Consider the following 24019-nt stretch of genomic DNA (forward strand, 5'->3'; position numbering starts at 1 on the left):
AATCTCAGTGCCATGACCACTGCCCTGGGGAGCCTGTCCCAGTGCCCGAGCACCTGCTGGGTGCAGACCCTTTCCCTAACCCCCAGCCTCACCCTCCCCTGTCCCAGCTCCATGCCGTTCCCTCGGGTCCTGTCGCTGTCCCCAGAGAGCAGAGCTCAGCGCCTGCCCCTCCGCTCCCCTCGTGAGGGAGCTGCAGGCCGCCATGAGGCCCCCCCTCAGCCTGCTCTGCTCGGGGCTGAGCAAACCCAGGGACCTCAGCTGCTCCTCACACATCTTCCCCTCTAGATCCTTCACCATCTTTGTTGCCCTCCTTTGAACACTCTCTGATAGTTTTATGTCCTTCCTAGACTGTGGTGCCAAAACTGCATGCAGTACTTGAGGTGAGGCCACACAAGCTGAGAGTGGAGCGGGACAACCCCTTCCCTCTCCTGGCTAGCTATACACATGAAGAACCCAGAGAGCTGCAGTTTACGGAGCAAGAACTCCACGGCCACTTTTCAGCACACAAAACCAGTAAATTCATGGTGTGGTGCAGATACGATCAGACGCTGCACATCCACCTTTACACATTTCCCATTCTGATGCACTAGCTGTACAGACATTGTTTTAAAATATCAGTGGAAAAGCACGCTTTTAGCAAAATAAAAAACGGTATTACCTCATGACCAGCAGATCTGGTCTCACTATTTACCTTTGACTCCAGTTTGCATTGTCACACTCTTCAAACCTGTATTCTATCCCAGGTGGAAGTTCAATATCCCCCTTCTCAAAACACAAGCAAGATACTCAGGAGGTTTCACCACAAGGACCAGACACCTTGATGCAACAACCACCATTCATCAAGTAGAGAAAACTGAAGTCTCTTTCACTCAAACCCATGACTTCTAGAAGTAACGTGCTAACCTACTTGAATGACTGCCCCTTACTGAATGTCTTCTTTGCTCATTTTTTTTTATTTTTTCCACCTTTCTCTTTAAACTACTAATTTACTTATGACATGAGAAAAGGATTATCACATACATTTTATAGCTTAAAGAATTTGATTCTGAAACAAATCACAGGATTTCTTCCCCTATTGGTTACATAAGCTTGCAGTGTGCTTTGAAGACATTCTCAACTCATTCTCACTTGAAGAAACAATTTAATGAGTTTTGGGGTGCAGATGTTGCAAACTCTCTGTGCCAGGGGCTACCTCTGATGAAACCCTACTGAGTGACGATTCTTTCAAAAGGTATGCATCTGCCTGTTTGGTCAACTTTCTTTCTGTATTTTTGGCCTGAACTCCTCTAAGTTTTATAGAATTACATCATCATCATTCTAGAGTTTCACAATAATAAAAAAATCCAATAAAAAGTTTTAAGGCCACTTCCTTAGCTGCAGTTTCTAATCTTGTTTAGAATAACAGAAAGTTAATTCCAAGAAACCACATTTTATACTGCCCTCCCTAACTTGCTTAATGTCACTACTCCACAGTTTTTCAGAGTGGTGCATTTCTGTGCTAGGAGTGGGAGAGAGCACAAAGTAAACCAACCCAGAGACATCGCTGACATTTTAGAAAGCAAGTCAAGCAAGAGATTAAGAATTCAATTTATAACACTTCTGTGTTTTTATTATAAAATGATAAATAAATCTAGCAAGGCAGGGAATGTAAATATTTTTGCAGTTGTTTACACTAGGGAAGAGGAAAGGAATTTAACATGCAATTAACCACTTAGGTGATTCTAGATATATACCATATGGTCTCTGAATTACTTAAATTAAAGAAAAACATTTCACTTTCATTTATAAACTATTAATGCATTTGAGCTGCTATAGCAAAATCATTTGAAACTACTTCCTCTTCACCCTCTTCTCTCCTCCTCGCAAAGGGACTGGGGGAAGGGGGACATAGGAGACAACAAAGAATACCAACATCAAAAAGTTGTATTTATGATATACATTGCTCCATGATCCTTAAAACATTGATTAAAGGACACAGAGATATGAAAACTGATATATTATGATCTTATTTGGACACACTGAGAGACAGTGTTACCTGTAAACATTTTAACTAGTTTGAAAAGTAAAACAGAAAAAAATGTGTGCCATCAAGAGAATTTCCAAGAGTCCTTACTGCTCTAACACATAACTCCGTACACAAACACACACACCACTCTATTACCAGTGAATAACTTTTAGCACTGCCTAAGTTTTAAAAATTCTTAAGCCCCAGATAACCAGAATCAGGTCACCACGCTTTCCTTTGGGTACAGATTCACCTTGAAGCCCAAGGTTTCTATTATACTTTATCAATTAAACCAAATTTTAAGTACTGCCCCATTATTTTAAAAGAAACATCATGAACTTAAAATAAGCTCTTACAAAAAATATAAGAAATATTTTTAATAATGCTGTAGCTGCAAAATATTATTTGCCAGTACATCTTAATCATGTAAATTATCTGTACCTACACTGGAACATGAAATAGCTAATGTTTTACAATAATGCTCATTTACTACCTTCTGCCAGAGCCATTCCAGACAGGGATATAGGGGATCACGATTCTAATCCTGATCCTGCAATAAAATGCAATATGAACTTGAAGAAACTGCTTTGTTGTCCCCACTCAGTCTAACTGCCAACTCCTAGTAAGGGAGATAAACAGAACTCCTCTCTCATCCTTCTCTGGTTTGACTACGAGCTTTTTTTAGACAGGAGAATCTCCCACTGTGTTTGAACAACATTTCAGTCAGGTTCTTTAGCCTGTATTTATGGAAGTGATACATTCAGTTTTATCTATTCCTATCAAACATAGCACCAGTACTGCAATCCTGGGGGGAAAAAAAAGGAAATGTAAGATATGAGAACAAAAATATGTACAACTAAACAAAGCAATCTGTATTTATATATTTTAGATATCTATAAAAAACATATATGTATCTCAAAATGTTACTAAGCAATGTATGCAACTATTTCCTCCACTGTTCTTTAAAATGCTACTAAATGTAAATACTATCGCTAAAGTATGTTTGAGTTTCATGGGGCTAACACTTGCTAAAAGAATGTCCTTAAAAGTGCTTCATATCTTCTCATATCTGTAAACACTCCACTGCTGTAGATAGTTGCCCAGTGAATAGTGTCATATTTCCACTGGAAAGCAAATCTTCACAATATTTGCCATCCGCTTTTTTTTTTTTTTTTTTTTTTTTATCATAAAATGAACTCAACTCCAGAAAGACAGAAACCTAAACAAACCTTGAAGGGCAACTTTAAGAGCTTTTGAAAGTTCCAACGACTACTTTAATAATGAACTCAGTAGGGCACCAATCTTTCTGAAATGGCTTTTAGCTATTAATTATTTATAGAAATATCACTTCCCCAGAGTTCACTGTGTACTTCTTTATTAATCTTTTCCTCAGACCCAGACTCTTCAACTTGATTTTATAGTATACTTTTAAGAAGGCTCATAAGAAAACTAATCCGGGGATTTGCACTTTGTGTAAACAACTCTGGTTTCCAACACAGCAAGGTAAAAGATTACTTTGAAGGGGTTACACAAACTTCAAGAGGTTGAGTAATGATGTATGACTTCATGTCTCTTCAAAACACTCCAAAAAGTTGAATAAGTGCACCATCAGTGTCTCTTCAAGTAATTGGTTGGGAGAAAAAGTGGAAAAGCAATCCATTATGAAAACTCTCTGCAATTAATATGAAATGTATGTCTCTGTGATCTAGAACAGCAGTTTTTTTAAAATGCCCTATGAAGGAGATCCTAGAACTGCTGGGTGTATGTCCCTCTTCAACAAGAGAGGGACAAGATTAACAAGAGTTTAAAAGATTTGGTGCTAATCATAATCACATTTGTTGTGTGTTAAACCATTTTTATTTTCTACTATTGCTTGCTTGCACATAAAAATCCGTGATCACAGTCTCAGTTCCAATTCTGTGTTTTTCTTAAGAGGTTTTCAGTACCAGAACATACATGTTCGTATGTGCCCACATAATTTTTTTCTTTCCTAGCCAAATAAACTCAGTTTTCTCAACTTTTCTCAGAGATTTCCAAACCTATTATCTTTCCAAATGCTCTCATCTGTATTTCTTCCAGGTTGTCCAAATCTTTTTAGGAGTCATACATCTACTGCAGGACCCAACATTTGGCCACTGCTAAACCCCCAACACCAAATACCAAAATAACCCCACAATTTTCTTTAGCAGCATTCCATAAATAGTGCTCTTTGGGCAGTTACTGCTCTTTAAATATGTATCTAATCGGTTTCCTGATGCACTACTTTGGATTTATTTTGATGGGATGAAATTCACAATATTTTGAACACTTTCCAAATTCTTTGGATCGTTTCCATTACATTTTTCATGATTTCTGCAATCTTTGTCAACAGGAGGATTTCTATAAATCTTATAAGTGAGCTCTCATCCAAATCAAAAACACAGAACAGCAGTAATTCCTAGATAGATGCCTGGTAGCCTTCACTTAAAAAGTCCCAGTCTGAAATGAAACTTTCACTCACTCTTTCAGCATGTTTTCTGCATGTTGCCTCAGCCATAACCCCAAAGCTTGCCCAAATAATTATAATTTGCGAGTGACAGAAAGCTTGCTAAGTCTAGAGTTATGCTATTAACTGCTACCTTCTTGTTCCCAAGGTCAATCACTTTATTAAGATGAAAAGTGTATTTTGCTATCTCAGATGATTCTTAACAAAACCATGAAGTTTTCTTTTACTCACTTGATTGTTCTCAAGGTGCTTGCAGACTCCTTAGTAAGTGATTCTACTACTTTTTGAGTGATAAAGTCTGAACAAGTTCTCCTCCCTTCATAAGAGTAGCTATCATAATAGCACTTCCACTTTTCCTAAGTTTGTGAGCAGTAATTCCTTTAGCTCAGTGACTGCTTTGAAAAAGTTAAATATTCTGACTACCTAATCAAAACTCATTTATTTTTTTGAAAAAAAAAAAAAAAAAAAAAAAAAAAAAACTTAAGCACAGACAGGGAATATTTCTGCTTTCTCTAATATCAGTTATTCCTCTGTCTCCTACTAAATCCATACTCTCCTTGATCATCTCAGTTCTTCAGTAGTTATTTAAATTTTTTATTACCTTTACTGCTTGCATTTTGCAACTCAGCTTTTCAAGCCTTTTTTCTTTTGAGTTCTTATATTCTTTTAGTAATTACCTTTTCATATTATCATCTCTATTTTTTATGATCTTAATAAAGTCTTTAAAGCTCTTGGTTCCTTAGTCCCAAAACTTCTTCGTATCAGGGTAATTTGTGTCATTGATTCAATGCCCTTGATAACTACACTTTGTCTTTTGAATCTTCACACTTATGTATTTTCTATTTCCAGAAAATATCTGGCAAGCTTCCTCTTTCTGATGAATTTTTAAATCATTATTGACTTTTTTGTTTTTTAAGCTGTTTGAAATTTCAACAGTTCTAGCTCATTAGAGCTTATTGTGTCTTCTCTTTTTCACACTTTTACACAGCTTCTGCATTTCCAATAACTTCCTTTTCTCAGATGTTTAACTATACAGGCTTTCCCCCTGCCTTGGTTCTTTTCAGCATTTTGTTGGTAGACACCATAAATGTTATTCCCTCACCCCCAACCCAGTATGGGTGCTTTAAAAAAAACTCTTTGCCAACAGCAACATTTCTACATTTTAGCTGTTCTTCATTTCCTTTAAAACAGGGCATTTAGTTTTGCTTAGGCCCTAAGATTGCATGAGTTTAACTTAGTAAATCTAGGACAAAATTGGGAAGGTTATAGATAAAATAAGTATTACATGAAATCATAGTTTAAGTTTAATAGGTAGCTACTACTTACCCTTTGTTACTAATAATTTCAAGATTCATGTTCACCACTTGAGTCAAGGTTTCAGAATTCAAAACCACTTTTCTTTTCAGAGGTTAAGGGTTATCACTTATTTATCTTAAGACAGCTGCCTCCTCACTTGCTCAGCCTGACTATTCTCTTTTATATGTGTTACTGATATTCACACGAACTGTTAAACGGGACAGCGGTTATGACTACATATTCTTATTTATCACTCCAAAGACCTTAGAAGAAATTGTAAGACAACAGATGCCACAAAGACCCATATGGCAGACTCGATAACAAGATACTTCACTCGAACTGCCAGCCAGCCCTAAGTGAGTTGAGGAGCAGACCTGTTAGGAATGATACTCTCCTCTTCACTACAGCACCACAACTGACAGTGATCGTGACCAGTACAAGACTGCAATACTGAACTTCAAAAAACACATCATCTCCGTGATCTCAATGTCTGGCCTCTGTCTTACTTAACTAAGCATGAGGTCAGGTCACCTCCGAACTCCAAAGAAAAGGCTCTTAGCAAAGAAAATGCATACAGCTCTTTTGCTCTCAGGTGTTCTTAAGCACAATAAAAAGGGGAACTGGGCACGAGGTGACAATGTGTGCTGAAGAAAGATGTCAGAACCATCTCCTCTCTGCAGAGAAGCTAGTTCTGCCTGCCTACTGCCACCAACTCCTCTTCAGCTGGCCAACTTACCAGATTATTTGCATCCCATGAATGAAACCCTTCTGCCCTCAGCACCCATGGGCAAGCCACATCTTCCTGTAGTGCCTGACAGTTCCCACAAGCAAGCACTCCAAACATTAGGTTGCATATCAGCCATTGATTTCTTTTGTGAAGAACACAACAGACAATCCCAGCAAGTTCAAACAAGGACCTAGGTGGAGCTTTCCAAGGTCAGGATCCCTGTCTGGGCAGAGTCCCCACCAGCTGCAGGAAGAAGAAAGCCTAACAACCAAGTTGGTGATACACCAGTTTTCATACCCTTCTTCCCTCTAGGGTATCTATAACAATACCTGCCTTGTTTTCTGTTGGCAAACTTGGCTGGCTAACATATTTGGTCTCACAGATGTTTTGGGCTCTCCAATCACTGGTAACCATAGCCATTAAGAACTTCTTATATTGCCAACTGAAAAGAAAACTGCACTCTGGACAAAAATATATAAGCATAATTAAACCTGTAACCTAATGCAATTTTTAGGCCACCACTAGAAGTGGTCCTTCTGAACTAATGCATGTCAACATGCTAGACCAAAACTTATACTAGCAAATTATTTCATGTTCCAAAAAATATCAAAAGGCTCCTCACACAGCAACACATTCCCTTCTACCGCACGTAATTGCAATGATGTGTGTGGGTTAATTCCAAAACTTATATTTTATATTCAAGTATCACACAAGAAATCCTTCCATGTTTCTAAAAAAAACTTACAGCGACAATCTTAAAAACTGCAAAATGGACTATTTGGCAGCAATCTACAGAAGAATAGAGATTCACTGTGCCTCGCTCTTCAAAACCATTTCTCCTCACAATCACAAGTCAAACAAGCGTCTCCCACCATGAGTAGAATGAAGAAAGGCTATTAAAACAAATGGTTAATATGCAAGTCCACAATATTTTTCTGAAAATAAGAATCAAAACTTCAAGCTACTTCATTATTTCACAAATAAAAATCACCTATGATGATTTGGGCAGCTGGGGTTTGTTGTAAAATTACCTCATTATTAGGAACTCTTTCCTGTAACTGCAGGAGGCTGCAATCTCCGCTATCAATGCAGAGCTTGTTTACCCTGTGTCTCACTTTTTGTTTCCATATTGAACCAAAACCCACAGCAGGAGATAGGAATTATTATGCTTGGCGCAGGACTAACAATGGTGTATCATTAAATTTTGATGACTGTTTCAAAGGAAAGTAGATTTCAAGTCTAAACTTGGGGGACAGGCTAAGTAACAGATCATGGGGAGAAACTTTGATCGTGTCTCGGGTTGATCAAAGGGTCACCTGATACTTTTTAAGAAAGTCTCTCTGGGCATCTTGGAGACAAAGGTAGAAGAGACCAGGAGAGATATTCTGAAAGCAGACAGCGTTATCAATTGCACGGCCAGCCACGGTAAATGGAAACTTCACAATAGATGAGAAATAAGCTATGATTTGAAGAAAAGTTTTGAGTAAAAGCAGAATACTGCATTCCCCAGAGCACACAGATTTCAACACCAAGCACATTCAGGAAGAAGTGGCAGGAAAATGAGTGGTCATTATTATTTAGTTTATCTCCACTTCTTACAAGAGCCAAAAAGAAGATTGCTTGCTTTTAGAGGCATCACATGGATTCAAGAATCCAGCCTGTGCAAAACGTCTATTCATTTTCCAAGCTCAGTAACACAGATCTCTGGCAACAAAACTACCAGACACTACAAAAACAGGCAAACAGATAGATTTCCTTGCCCCCTGCCTGGCAGTCGTCAGCTTCTGGACTTAGCAGCAGAGCAAAGAAATCCCAGTGGAATTTCACTCTCCAGAAGCCAGCAGCAAACTCGGTGTCTTTTTGAACAGATAAGCAACGGCCAGCCAGAAATTGAGATTTGCATTCTTCAGGAAAACAAAGTCTTGTGTAATGCTGTTTCTCTGGGCTTCTGTCTGTGTAGTCTCTGCTCTCTTTCCTTTCTGCTTTGCGTGTGGCACCAGCTTCTGTGACTGTCTGTGTCAACACAGCCAACGTAAATACTGCTGCACACAGTGTCAACCGTCTAAATGCCTGTAAAACCCATCTGAATGGCAAATACAGACTTCTACAGGATTTTCTGCCCAGTATCCCTACTATTGCAGGACAGGATATTTGATGAGGATAATGGTTTGGTTTACCTTAAAACAGGTATCACTACCTAGATACAGCAGCATTTACTTATTAGGTGTAGTTTATGTTCCTCATTTGGAAGTACTGTAACAAAAAGATGCATACAAATGGTCCTGCTATCTGAGCTGTGTCTCAGAAAGGCAGAAATGCATCTGCTGAAGATATTTGCTGTGATTTTACTTCAAAACATGCATCTGCATGATGAGACTGAAGCCCAAGTACATTTGAAGGATATTTACTAAGTTTACTTGCCTGTAAAGAGCTGTAAGAGGGAATTGAGGTTAATTCTTATCAGTAGATAATAATGCATGCTTGTGCAGCCCTGGCAGACAATGTGACTACAGTAAATCACATTAATGCAGTAAGATCTTCATTAAGGAAGAATTACTTTTACCCAGCACCCCTGAAACTTAAGATACACAAGCCTGACATAATCATTTATAACAGAGTCTGAACCTATAGGAAGCAGGGAAAATTCCCATCATCAAAATATTTTTTCTCTGCCAGCCTTGTATGTTCCTAGCAAAATGACAGATGAAAATAAGAGCTGGTTTGTCTTACCATAGCTCAATGTCACACTCTGAATTGGAAGGAAGGAATATTATCTTCTCTTCACTTAAAGAAACCTGTCACCTACAAGGCCTTTTTCTGGATTACAAATTAAACTGCAAGCATATCTTAAGTTTGGAAGAAAAAGCTGCAAAAGATAGCAAGCCAAATTACAGACATGAATTACTCTACAGAGTGCTTACATTTTCATAATGTCTCAGTAAGTTTTACTGAAATTTAAATTATATTAACATTCTTGACTAGACACACTAATTTTACATTCAATAAACGCACAGAACATGGACTTTCTGGCAATTCAAACATTCATAGTACTATTTGCTGGGATGAAGTTCCATGCCAAAACTTGTTATTCATATTGAGGCTAAGCTCATTATGAGATGTTACACTCCTTTGAAGGTAACAGCTAAATAAAAAATATTTTAAATGGAACAAAAACGCAGGCTAACTTCCAACGCAGGGAACTGTTCCATTCACCAGATAACTAACACCTGCAGAGGAATGGTGTAAAGCAACACTTCTTAAAGTGCTAAGATGCCAGACATCTGAAGATACCTTGCTTCCACTCCTCTGGCTTTGCCAGGCCCGCAGAAGCGTTATAGCTTCAATGAGGAAAGGGCTGGATCTGCTAACACCCTTCTCCGAGAATGTGAGTCACATTTTTGGTAAGCAAAAAGAACATTTCCTGAAAAGCAGAAAGCAAAGAAAGGAACTGGGTATTCTGACCGAAGCGTCAAACAGCAATTCAGACTATGCTCCAGCTGAGAAGTCAGCTCCACACAGAGTAGGAAGTCTCACGACTGTAATCGATGCAAACTGCACCTTCAGATGCTCACGTGTAGTACAGGACAAATGCACTAATAGTCACGATGAAGATCAAAACTATGTAGTTCAATAAAATCAAGACTTTAAGGAACACTCTCAGCCCATTTTCCAGGTACAGCATGAAAGAATAAATGACATGCCAAAAATCACAGCAGTACAGTGAGAAAAGCTCACTTTGAAGTCCTGCTCCACATGACTCTCTTTCACATGCTGACATTCAGTATGTAGAAACTTACAGGCAGTACAGTGCTTTGTTGACTTTTACAAACAGTCCTTTGCAAAGCTAGAATAAACACGGTTGTCAGTGCCTTCCTTGATGAGAAAAAAGGAAGAAGAGGTAATTCAGTTCATCATGGTAAGCTACAGTTATACAAAAGAGTTTATATTAAGTAATGCTGATTTTTAGCTAAAAATTACCAACACTCTGGATAAAGTAAATGAAAGAAAGAAAACTTTTTCCACATAACAACACAATAAGCATGTGAGTATTGGGGTTGGGGGCAGGGCGACAAGTGAGGCTATTAATACGCTATTGAAGAAAAGGTGCAGCTTTTGGTTCTGTTTTTAGTTGCTTTGGTATGTTGTTATTGTGCTAATACTCACTCACCGTATTAGGCACATACGGCAATCCATAAAATTTCTCCTGTGTTTCCTTTAAAATTTCTGTGGTTGACTTTTGTAGAGGATGTTTCCCATGGTAGATTTGGTCCAAGGAAGCATAAAAGACCTAAAGAGATAGAAAACGTTTGTCTTTGGCACATGGCTTGGCATTTGACAATCAATCCAATAAATAAATAAAAACACAAAAGAAAGGGAGATGGAGAATAGAGGGAGGGAAGAGTTTAAATCTATATGGTTTTGTAAATCTATTTTTCGATACCATAGAAGGATAGAAATGGGTTTTTGCAGTACACCAGCCCTCACTATCGTGGCCTATCATAAATACATGTTTAGGTCACTGAGACTTAAGCCAAGCTGCTCCAGTGCAAGCTCAGCCTGAGCTCACACTGCAATAGTAAAATATTGTGGCACAGACCTAAGGGCTGTTCACAGGCAATTTTTGTGCACAAGCATGTGAACTCTGGCAGTGCACAGATGCGTGACTGAACGACAGAGGTGTCTGGAGATCAGGAAAGCAGCACAACAGAAAGACTTTTCAGGTCAATTTAGCAAAGAAGAGTGTCAGGCACTTGAACAGCAAATATGAAATAAGATGCAAAGAAGACATCGCCAGGGCTCAATTGGTTCCATCACTGGAAAAAAATGAAGCTTTTTTTTTTTTTTTTTTATGATGATTTCCTGTTGTGTCGAAGTGCTGGAAAGACAGAAGAGGACACCCAGTGCTGTGTAAAACGGTGTTTTGAAGAAGTTTGGTGGATCCAGATACTTAAGCCAAAGTGTTCAGGTCAGGTTATCCTGTGGTAGACAGAATTCATACAAAAATTGACACTAGGAAGCCTCCAAAAACTTTTATGCAAGGGATGAAGCAAATAATTTGGCCAGAGATTTGCGCCCAGTCACACTCCCAGAGAAACTGCAATGCCTTTCCCAATGAGATAAACACATTGCTTGTCTAAGAAATTGCAACCACAAAATGCAGACATTTTATGGAGAAAAGGTTACAGGGATGTTTTATGGGATCTGAAAAATACAACCCCCTCAACCTTTGAAAAAGATTTATTGTGAAATTTGGGTACAAAACCTTTCCAAATTATTTCATAGTTTATTTCAGCTCAACATAGTTTGGGGAGAGCTGGACACAACACGTGCTTAGACCAAAAATGTGAATGTTTCCGAAGGACCATATATATTCCTTCAGTTTGAATAACCCATCTTGATAAATCCATTGGTAGTATTTTCAAGCAACAAGCATGAAAACTGATTTTCAAGAAAAAGTGAGGGTTCCAAAATAAAGGGATGAAGAAACCCCAATATGCAGGAGCTAGTTCTGATTTTTCTGCGTGCTTCCTACATGCCAACGAGGAGAAGAGGTCAGTAAGACCTAAACTCACACAGGTAAGTCATTATTGACATGTTCTGAGGATAATTTCATGAAAATACTGCACCAAGTGGCAAACAATGAGTACTCTTTTTTTCTTTTTTTAATCAAACTTTGCAGGGATATTTTAATTTTTCCATTATATTGATAATACGAAAAACTAAAAATCTAAAGAAAAAAATATACTAACTCATAAAGACTACAGTAGTTTTACTTTTATCTTGCAAGAGAATGAGGTTTGGTAATGTTTTTCCTTGTTCTTTTAACTGTCAAGAGCTAGTCTCCAAAATCTTGGTGTGCCTTTTTTTTTTTAAAACAAAGTTTAACAAGGCTGCCTGCGCTTACAGCAGCAAGGGTGACAGAGTATGACCAACAGTAAGCACCATGAACAGGTCTGAAAATTACCTGAACTAACAGTGCAACAGAACTCATTTTCTTCTGCCAGTCTAGGCTCTGCAGGAGCCGTTTCACGCTGACTTCCCTCTCCTGTCCAAAAACCCAAACCAAATACCAGGAACTTCAGCATCTGATCACTGAATGTGGCATCCTGCTTCAGCCCAGCCTTGATCCTCTTTCTTCCAACTCCCTGCTTCGTTAGGACCTGTTTGCAGTTGCTCCTCTGTGCTCCATACAAGATGGAGTGAACTGTGCTGCACAAGACCTTCTCTAAAGTAAAATTTGGAGTCGAGTAGCTTGTGGTCAGAGAGCTGGAGCAAAAGCTCAACTCACAGCCAGGAAGTGGGGAAACAACAGCTGAAGGCCAGTGAAATGGTCTGCCTAAAGAACAATGTAGTAATAGAGAGCAAGGGAAATGAGTCATTAAAGCCAGCTATAAGCTTTCCCCCGATCCTGGCACATGTAAAGCGTGGGAAGCAAGCTATGAGCCAGGCCACCTGGAAAGCACAGTAAAAAAAATCCAGCCCCGAAAATAAACTTGGATGAACTTTATATCCAAAAGCATTCCCATCTATGAACCACAGTTGTGTGTGTTTATGCAGGCCTTTGAAATAGGAAGAGGAGACACATCCCAGGTCCGCAGGATTTTAGATGATGCTGCTGAGGAGCATGCTAACACTTAACATTAAGCAGCAGTTAGAAGACGACTTCTAATTTCAGTAAAACCCATTTCCCAAAAGACCTAGAAATATAAAAAGGCCATCAAGTAGTTGTCTCTCCACATATAGCCTTTCCATTTTGCAGTGACATTGCTATTTATCAGCTTCACTTGATTCTCCAGTTCCTTCTGACTCCCTGCCCACTCATTAGGATTAACATGTAAACAGTTCCGCATTTCCCACTGAAGTTACTGCTGACTTTCTGAAAGACTCTGGGACTTAATCTGCATGGCAAAAGCTTCATGAGAAGATGGATGGATTCTCATCTCTTTCCTCTTGACTAACTGATTAGTCAAGAGGAAAGAGATTTTTAGTCCATGAGCTGGACAAAACTAGAGACAGAGCTATAATGAAAAACATAGTGTAATTTCTTATTTTCACATGCCAATAGATATATTTTCTGACCAGATGACAAAAGAACCTTTAGGCATTTTCCTCACTGCTGAAAAGGAACTGTAAGCATTTTTATTTCTTTTGAAGGCCAAATCCTGCATATTATCTAGTCGTCAGTAAAGAACATGTTTTTTTCAAAGCCTGGAGAAAAGTTACAAAGAGTCACCATTCGGTCTTTTCAGACTGTACGTTTAGTAGTACACGTGTGCTTGGGCACCTGCAGATCAAAATGTTTTTCATCAATGAACTATTATACTTTTGAATTACCATGAGTAACAATACAAACTTACACAAAAGAACATGTGAACTTTAGATCTGCGATGCAATCAAGTTCTCTGGGACATTTTTTCCTGAATTAATAAAGTAAGTGGCTTTGCCAGCCAGTGTCTTTCGAAATGAGTGCACACTTCTGCAGGCATTTTAACTAGAATCTCCAAAAACATGGTACTGAAAGTTGAAAATGACTAATATTATTCAGTGTGGCATTGTGGTAGCTTGTCAGGGGTTGAGACCAGATAAAGTTCAGTTACATGAGTGTAACTTGAGGGCAAACAGCCTGCTTAATCACTGCATCATTGCCAGCACCAGCCAGTTATGAGGTGCTGCAGGAATCTGAGCCCACCAGAGCTGGCTATTCTCTCCCCACTTGTAAATCTATGGGGTCTGGAGTCACCCAGGGACAGAGCCAGAAGCTACCCCATGGGAGGTGGGAGAAGCACCTGAGAGTTAGCAGCTGGGGGTATCGCCCAGCCCAACCCATGAGACCACCACATTGACCCCTTCCTCAGTGTCCGTCTGGAGCTCACCATCTCCCCTACCACAGGACAGGAGTGTTGTGTCACTTGTTATCTACCTGTGACTCGGTGTTCTTGTTAAACAAGCCCATTTAGTCCACACAGTCAATATGGCCTCAAAACTTGACAGGATTACAGCAAATACATATTAAAAGTTGAAAGGAAATCCATCAGATCTCTATAGAGCTGATATATGGACACAGAATAAAGAACAGGTGCATATGAAGGCATCTGACCATCACTGTGGTGGTTACTAGTCTGCACATTGTCAAATTATTCTTTGTTGGTGGACTTCATGAATAGAGGTCATCAATTAAGCATCCTCAGTATACATTTTATTTTGATCCAGCACTGTTTTCTTTGCCAAAAAAACTCTTACATTGATTAATGGTATTATTGACTATATTCTTTCTGAATTCTCATCTTTCTCTCTAGAAAGAGAACCTTTCAGAGCCAGAAGTGTCACACCTGCAGAGAGGGCTCAGTTATTTTCCTGTCACTGAAGTATTGCTTCAGGTTCACGCTGCCTGCACAGCCAACAGTGGCTAGCAAGGAGGACTGCAGCATTGAAAGCACATTTCACAAATCCGTTCAGTTTCACCACTGAAAGATACATGTATACACCACAAACAGTTTAAGCCTGGTTTTGATTAGTTTAACTGACATGTATACATTTACAGGTCCACACTCAAATATTCTGATTAGTTTTAAATCGCTATAAATTATTGCAGAGAGCAAACTGCAAATATTTAACTAAGTTTTTCTTTTAAATCAACTTCAGTTAACTAGTGCAACTCAAGTTTGTAGACAAGGTTACAAACATTCATGCACTTCTCAAACAGAAAAATTACAAGGGGTTGATTTTGAGAATTGCTTCTTTGCACATCTCAAAAATAATGAAAACCCATTATTAAGGTATGAGCAGAGTTACCTCACCTAAACACTAGGTCAACCGTAGCAAGAAAATTAAATGCTTCTGGCTTAAGGGAAAAGAAAATAAAAAAAAAAAAAAGAAGGAAAAAGAATTACAAAAATCACACAACAGAAGCTTGCAGTATACCAAATGTAGCCAAACTCTCACTGTAAAAAAAACTGGCTGACTGCTATGATGTTACTGATCACATCGGAGAATTACCATAGTAGGACTGAAAAAAAATAAATACCCATATAAGATAATAACCTAAATTCCTTTACTCCCTTTGAAGAAAAGCAATGCTGATAATTCATTTACGGGAACGACTGATCAATAACATCTGCCCTCAGAAAATAAAGACTTTTGAATTTAATTACTGCTCCCAACACTGAGAGAGAGAAATCATAGAGGCCAGAATGCAAAGACTGTACCTGGAGTTGCATATCAGCTGCAGCACACACCTTTTTGGACTCGCATAGTCTTGACACCATGTTTTTTGGCAGTGGCTTTAAAAAAACAAAAAAGAATATATTTAGAGTTGTTACAAAATTGTTAGTAATGTGCTTACTATTAAAAAAGAACAGATGCAAAGAAAACAGACTCAGAGATACTAAAAACATCTTTGAAGAGCTTTGCATTGAGGAATTAGCAATGAAGAAGGAAATCTCATTTGCTAAAGCAATATGGCAGAAATTATCAGCCATAATTTACAAATTTACATAGCAATCAAGTCTCAGTGTTTGCTCTTCTATAAAATGATTCTACACTCCCTTACGTACTTCTTAAAAATATATTATGACTATAATCTTATGACTATAATTAAAGAACAATAGATGGGGTAGCAAAAGTCCCCTCAGGTCATCTTAGTAAATGTCAAAAGTAGATATTACAACAGATTCTCCTGTTGGTCTTCAAGCACGGCTTATTTTGATTTACACAGATGCCCATATAGCTACCGGAGTTTTCATAACTTCAACTGGGGCAGCATCTGTCCTACCCTTACCCACATAATCCTGTTTGGTCATCTTGGACAGTCAGTGTCTACCCTTTGAAATTTTTAACAATGAGCTTATTCCACATCTACAGCAATGAAACTATCCATGCCAATACAGGCTGAAAGTCAGACAGTTTTCAAGTCATTAAGCAAACTCCTTTTGACTTTCTATCCAGATATCTACAAATACATCCAAAGACTGTTAATGACAGATTTTTAAGAGTATCTGGATATGAATGCATGACCTTACACTTCTTCCACTGCTTTCTGAAGCTTTTCAATACATGTTCTTCCTAGTAAGCACATTCTTTTTTTTTTTTTTTTTTTTTTTTGCCAGCAGTTTTATTAACCAAACACATTAAATATGGCTAAAATAACTGTGTTCTTGCTGAAATATTAAAAAAGTTATTACAAATTGTATAATGTAATACAGATGTTTGGTATTATACTGAACTCTAAAAGCATACCTATATTTTTACAGTGTGTTGAAGTGTTTAAGAAATAATACATCAAAGTTTACAGATCTCGATGGCAGAGCTGTATGTTTAGATTCTGTGCAAACGATATGACTTCAAGACAAACAACGTTAATGTTCACAGAATAAAAACCTAACTCCAGGGAAGTTACATGTAAGTGAGGAAAATGTTATCGATTAACTCTGTGGAATCTGGAAGTTAAAGGAGATAAGAAAAACTCTCAAGTTGCACAGCTGTTTTATGCAGTAGCTTGCCAAGTCTTGTAACCTCTTCTCCAAGACAAATGTTAGCTGGGTCAAGAATGGGATAGAACAACACCCACTATTTTGCCTGTCATAAATGTGTGCAGCTGTTAAATTTCAACACAGAGAAACGAACCAATGAACGTAAAGTCTACCCTACCGTGTATCCTTGTTAGGACAGTATTTACTCTTCCCAAATATAAAAACTGTCTTTCAAATTACAGGATGATTTTGTACTAAAGTAAGAGTAACTGAGCAGTTAGTTCTCCATAGTAATAAAGATGTTAGTGGCTGACTACATTGAGGTTCCATACTGGCTTTAGCATTGTTCCAAAAAGTGTTTAATTATGTAGAAAAGTTCTAAAAGCAAGAAGTAAAATAGAAAAAACATTAGAAATGGTAAAAAGTATGTTGGCTGGGCAATTCTTCTCCTGGTTCTATGAACATGTCTGGTTTTATCCCCTTACACAGGCTGAGTGAGGCATGTACTTCATCTTGAAGCTAAGGCATATGTGGGTTTGCAATAACAGCCTCAGCTCTCATGGGAGAAAACAGTGTGTAAGGAAACCTATGCAATTTTGAACATATTTTGTTATTAAATATTGAACCTATCAACAAGTTTTGGCAGCTTTCTGGATGCTTTCATCTCCTAGTGAAGCAGTACAGTGTGGAGTTAAACAAAACTCATTTCTTTGAGAGGCACTTGTATTCTGGACAGTGAAGCTGGAAAAAAATTGTATGGGAATTTGTAGATTGTGACTTCTCAGTGTGAAAAAGCTGAACTTCCAAAAGCTTGGCAATAGCAAGCATGTGTATTTTACACAGTTATAATTTAAGAGTGTTAAAGCCAAGAGCAATCCTACCAGTAAGGTCAAACCAACTCTTTCAACATAATGGATTTTCAACATTATATTTCTGCTATATTAAATAATGGTAAGAGGAAGCTAAGTGTACAGGCTTTCAGCTAGTACACAAAATAAACAGAACACAAAAACACTCAGACTTCGCTAGTTGGCATTTTGGTAAACCACAATCCCACAGATCCTCACTGAATTGGGAAATTCAAGTTCGCAGTTCACTGGGGCACAGAGCAGCAAGGTTCGGCGGGGTGGACAAACGCTGCTTGCTCCCTGGGAGAGCCAGGCACACCCAGCCCTGCCTGAGGAACAGCTGAAGCAGGTCGAATTCTAAGTGCAGACCTGAGAATTTCTTACATTCTCTGCACACCCAAAAAAAAAAAAATAGTAATTCACTGTACTGTACTGCAAATAGCTGACCTCAAGCCAGGGAAGACTGCTGAAAAGGCAGCCTCTGCATTTACCCATTTCTTCCTTCTGTCTTCTGCTTATAAGCATCTACCATGTTCTAGACTGAAGTCCTGAGGGGAGACACAGAAATGATCTTTAATGATTTCAGGGTCCTAACTGAAAGGAATGTTCAAAGCTGCCCAGATGTCTGTGCGTTGGAGATGGCTTAGCAGCACCTGCGAAAGACCAACTAAAACACAGGTAATACCAGAAGGCTCCAGGAAACCTTCAATCTTTATTTCAGCCATATGAATACCAAACAAACAACACAGAATCACAGACCCATTAAGGCTGGAAAAGCCCTCCAAGATCATCTGGTCCAACCGTTGTCTCACCTGTCACCCACTAACCCATGTCCCCAAGCACCACGTCCAACCTCTCCTTGAACACCCCCAGGGACGGTGACTCCACCACCTCCCTGGGCAACCCGTCCCAGTGCCTGACTGCTCCTTCTGAGCAGAAATGTCTCCTCATTGCCAACCTGAACCTCCCCTGGCACAGCTTGAGGCCATTCCCCCTAGTCCTATCACTAGTTACCTGTGAGAAGAGAGAACATAGATCTGCTCTGTCCTGCAGATCAAGCTCTGCAGCCTCAGCAGATTAAAATTAACAGGAAATAACAAATAACTCTTGACAATAACTACAAAAAAAAGGACATGAGAAAGATACCAATTTTCTTTTATTGAAATCAAATAGTGCTAAAGATATAAATGAAAGATACAAATGTTCTTTTGTTTAAGTCACTCAGTGCTAATGATCTGGTGAAAAGTTTAAGGTCTGATCATACTTCACAAGTCAAGCAGAATTTGACACCAGAAAAAATAGTAGCAAAAATTAAATTGAAAGAAATCCTCCAAAACCTACAGGATTTTAAAATTCAAGATCTCAAGGAATACCAGAGCATCAGGCATACAGACACTCTGATGTCTTGAATGTACTAATGAAGATGTACTCTTCTAGCCAACAGAAACTATTTCTCCTTATTGTTACAACTGAGTGAAGAAAAAAGGCATCAGTCGTATTATTTCATCCATCCTGAAAGATGAGTTATCCGATAAAATTAGGCTGTCATCCTCCTTCTGAAAGGAAGGCTTCACAGAACTTTGGCTAAAACTATTTTAATTGAATAACCATTCCATTTTAAAAATTTAAACATTACATGCTTTACTTCGGGTTCCATTTTTCCATCTTTTTATACTAAGTAACCTTAAGACCTTGGCATGAATTTTTCAGCCTGTTTGCCATGGTGGCTAAAGAACAAAATTCCCTGTGTTCTGAATTCTCAAAGCATACTTAACTCCTTACGGCTGTGTAGTAATGGGGACATGTTAAGACTATTTACTATCTGTGGGCTTATTCTTGTAATCATGCTAATACAATGCAGCCTTTGTAATTCCATCTCTGTGAAAAATGAAGTCGGTTCAAATTTGAACAGCTGAAATACTGGCCTTTGTTCAAGAGAGCCTCCAAAGACACACAAGCTTAAAATGATTTAGCGCAACAGACCTACCACATATCTGCATTTAACAAACAAAATTGAACAAACACAGTGGTACCGAATGGTACGCGTTCACCAGATTGTCTGCTGCACATTGTTCCAACCTCCTTCTGGTGTGGCTTGACTTCACGAGCTTACTCGAGTAATTTGACTTGAGTAACCAATTAACACAGACCTCTCTGTTCACTCTTTTTTTCCTCGAGGATTTTTCACTTTGAGTTATCTCTAACATGAAGGGAAAATTAGATTTGCTACTTTCTTGGAAGAAGTGTTTCAGTGCTGGACAGGTTTTTGAACCAGATTCACAAGACCTGCTCCTGCTCTTCCTGCCAGAAGAACTTGCAAGCTTCTGAGGTCCACAGTACGCAGCAGCAGCAGAGCTATCCAGAATGCACAGAAAGTAGACAGGCTTTCTATAAACTTCAACATATTTTGGATCAGATCCTCATGATCCGCATCTGTACGCATAATGCATTAACATCTTTGAAAGCCTAACCAACACATCTTTTTTTTTTTTCTGCAATGCTACTTAAACAGTTTTCAACAGTTCATCTGTTTTTACAATCAAAACAGCACGTCTTTCCCTTCCTCCTCCCCTAAGCACAAGCACTGACCCTCTGTAAGGACTGCAGCTCAGAACCACTCCTTCTACAATTTGCTTTTATGGTAAAGGCAATCAGAAGCTGGGGCTACACTAGAAAGTATTTCTGACATATTTAGTAGGGGTGTTAAAAATGACACCACCTAATTCACTATGTATATGCAAAAATTACAGCACAGATGCAGCAAGAATGCTTTTTCGAATTGCCTGCAATGCTTCCTCGACAATCTAGGTCAGTAAGAAAACCTCTTCTGTCAACATCCAGAAGAGATTTGTTGGTGTTGTTTCTTGCACAGAAAAGCTCAGCCTCTTTATTCATAGGAAAAGTTCTCATACAGAAGAACATTTGGATGAAATGGCTTTTCAAGTTCCACGTTTTAACTGTTCCACCCACCTTCCTTACTCCTACTTGTGGGTGAAGTGGACTCACTTTTCTTTCAAAAAAACTAAAAAACTGGATAAAAAGATGCTGATTAACATTTCCATTTGCACACACAAAAAAAATCAGTCTGGGAATGAACACAGGAAAAGTAAGGCCCACAAGGATTTCTGTGAAGTTGCAAATTTACGAGAGCAGGGATTGTCTGTTCAAAGTACTTTGAAAGATAGACACAACAGATAAAAGTAATTGCTGTAACAATCACTGAATTTCAAGAACAGAAAAATGACTTCAATCTGTTTGTATTTAAATGACAGATACAGAAATCTGGTATCAAATTCTTTTAACTAGCTTAGACGACCAACATAAGCAAAAGCAGATTTATATATGTTGGATAATGGTTTAAAAATACAATCTAAATTCAAAAAAAAAAAAAAAAAAGCAATTAAATAGAAGCAGTCTAAAGCCCTCAAAAGCCACACAGCACTTTCAGACTCTTGTCCTCATCTTCCAGCGTAATCCATTCTTGTACCCCTTCAAGACTCAATTTCTACATTAAACTTCTGAAAGGGCAAGATTTCACCAGCAATAAATATAAGATTTTTTCTGGAAATGCCAAATGGTACACAGGGCCTGGTTCTATGATTATAAACTGCAACCAAACATGGTTTAGATTTGTTAAGCCATTTTGAAAATACAAAGCCATAAATAATGTTTCACAAATCTCTTTCAGATGTTTTAGTCAAGCTCATTCTCTGAACTCGTATGCAATCAGATTAACTCTACAATGTTTAAACACTACTTGAACTTTATAAAGAACACTAGAAAGCAGTAACTTGGTGTGTGGATTCAAACATACAAATGATGAATGCTTTTGAACAGAGTACTTTCAACCCGTGGGTTTCAAGGAGACTTTCCTAGTGTTCTGCAGAATTGATTGCTCTGTAAAAATAAAAGCAGATTTACAGAGCAAGTTTCTCAAATAATATCTATTAAAATAGACATTATGCAACCTATTTTTCTAACTAACTCTTACAGTGGAGGCAAACATAATTCCACTTCCATAATACTGACACACATGGAATGCTTACTATTGGATAAAAAGTTGAAATGAAGTGTAACACTATACAATTTAAAAGGCTCTCTTGGTTTTGCATTGATAGCTAGTGTATTCTTCAACCATCACATTTGAGTATATTTGCACCACTGAAATTTGCCTCAATCAAAAGCACTGGAAAAAGATCTTTGGTTATTGTTTACTGATTTGCATCTTTGAAATGTCTGTACAAATATAAATCACGTTATGCTGTCATGCATAAATAATTAAGCAACCATCTAAAGTCACCTTGTTGCAGACAAATGTTTTCTAAATTTCCTATAGAAAGTAAACCCTCGCATTAGACTGGCACAGAATAAATTTATGTAAAAAGGGATCGGAGTTTTAATGCAGAGATTCATGACTGCCAAAATCTACATATCTAATATCCTAAATAAAGCAGTGCCCTCTTCATCACTAAACATTTTAGTCACTACCATACACTGTGTTAAAAATGGGAGTTTTTTAAATGCTGCAGATCATTTCCATGTCTTGGTACCTGAGCTTTATTTTAAAACACAGCTTGGAGAGTTTGATGTGGAACGCCTACTTCAGTCATAACTTACATCTAATTAAACTAAAGCAAGATACAAACCTTCACCTACTACCCTAAGTTTGTGTAGTGTAGAAGCTACACAACCTTTGTAAGAAAAAAGGTTGACAGAATTAAACATGTTACTAGAACTTCAGCTATTAGGATCTGCTATTATTTTACAGATTACATTTGTCTTTCCTGCCATGAGAACAGTATTGTTTTTTCTGAGCAAGTACAATTATAGTATTCGGTTAGTTTATAACTTGTTTTTCTTTCTATCTTAACAGTATTAACAGCACATGAAAACGTGATTCTTCTCTTGCACGCGTTTATTCCTATTTTCCATATTTCAGACATTAATTTTCCCTACCTGTCCAGTTTTATAATGCCTTGCGAACTGGTTAACCACTCGATAGTCATTTGCAAAGTACTCCATCAAAATTGAGGGAACTTCGGCAAAATCGGTAGAACATCTGGTTCCTAAAGGTAGAATAAGTGAACACATTAGCATTTGCCATTTCCATTAGCACAAATAGTTAACTCTTCCCAAGAGGTTTTGCAACTTTCAGTTTGGACTTTTGGTGAACTTTAATGTTCTTTCATTTATTAAGTCAATATTTTATTTCTATAACATTATTGTACATATTGCCAGAAAAGCTTCATTATAATCCTACACATTTTACTATAAATCACAAAGTAAAACAAAATATTTGAACAGCTGGGTGAGGCACCTTATAAAGCGCTGGATCACACCCTTTTTAAACTAAACCAGACTGCAGCCAAACTGGCCCTACATGAAACACCAAATCTATTTAAGTGTCCTAAACCTAAATCAAACTACAATGTAAATAAAACTCTGCCTTAATCCCATTCACAGTTACAATTTTTGCCTTCCATCTGTTTACTGAGCTTACTTATGCTTTATATTAGCCTCACTTTACAATACAAAGTCATTCATCCAAGGAAAACTCGTGCAGATTGAAGACACGTCCTGCAGTGAGGTAATACCTCTGCCGTTAGGATCTTCAAAAAGCACTCTCCCCAAAACTTTATTTACTCTAATCTTTATCAGCACCTTACACCAGGAAAGTTATTAAGAAGTGTAACACATCACCAAACCAAAGCTGTATTTTTAATTTCTGTATTAAATTTAGGGAAGTACAAATCTGTTCTAATAACAAACCCACTGGGTCATCACATCTATCCCTGTCTGCCAGAGGCAACGTCAACATTTAAAACTAGTCTTAAATGTAAAGTATTTAACTTCTGCTATTCTTTCTTGGAGACTCTTTTTAAAAAATCACTCCTTTGGTCTTTACCAATCTTTCTTTAAGTTTTAATTGAATTCACCATCTGTTTATGTTTTCAGATCCCATGTTCTTTAGTATTAATAGCATTTTGCAGACTATTATTACTTGTTAAATTGACAGAAACTATATTCTCTCTCAGCCATCATTATCCAAAGGAAAACAAAACCTAAAAGAGTATCCATTGACCTGCAGCTCTTCTCTGTATTTGCTTCAGTTTGAATTCACCTTTAGACCAGACATATGAAACTATGCCCCAGTGCTGCATGAGGTTCACCCATAACTTTCTTAAATCA

General features: G+C 38.0%; 1 protein-coding gene across 1 annotated transcript in view; it reads right to left on the reverse strand.

The window, feature by feature from the left end:
• Positions 1-24019, reverse strand: part of MIPEP (mitochondrial intermediate peptidase) — a 74246-nt gene that overhangs the window by 16381 nt on the left and 33846 nt on the right. Inside the window, exons 14-16 of the mRNA XM_084301841.1 lie at positions 22787-22896; positions 15720-15794; positions 10682-10801 (exon numbers count right to left, since the gene is read on the reverse strand). Coding sequence (XP_084157967.1) covers positions 10682-10801; positions 15720-15794; positions 22787-22896 — 305 coding nt within the window. The remainder of the gene's footprint in view (positions 1-10681; positions 10802-15719; positions 15795-22786; positions 22897-24019) is intronic.

This window comes from Netta rufina, assembly GCF_964035555.1.
Source record: "Netta rufina genome assembly, chromosome: 1".
NCBI classification, from domain to species: Eukaryota; Metazoa; Chordata; class Aves; order Anseriformes; family Anatidae; genus Netta; species Netta rufina.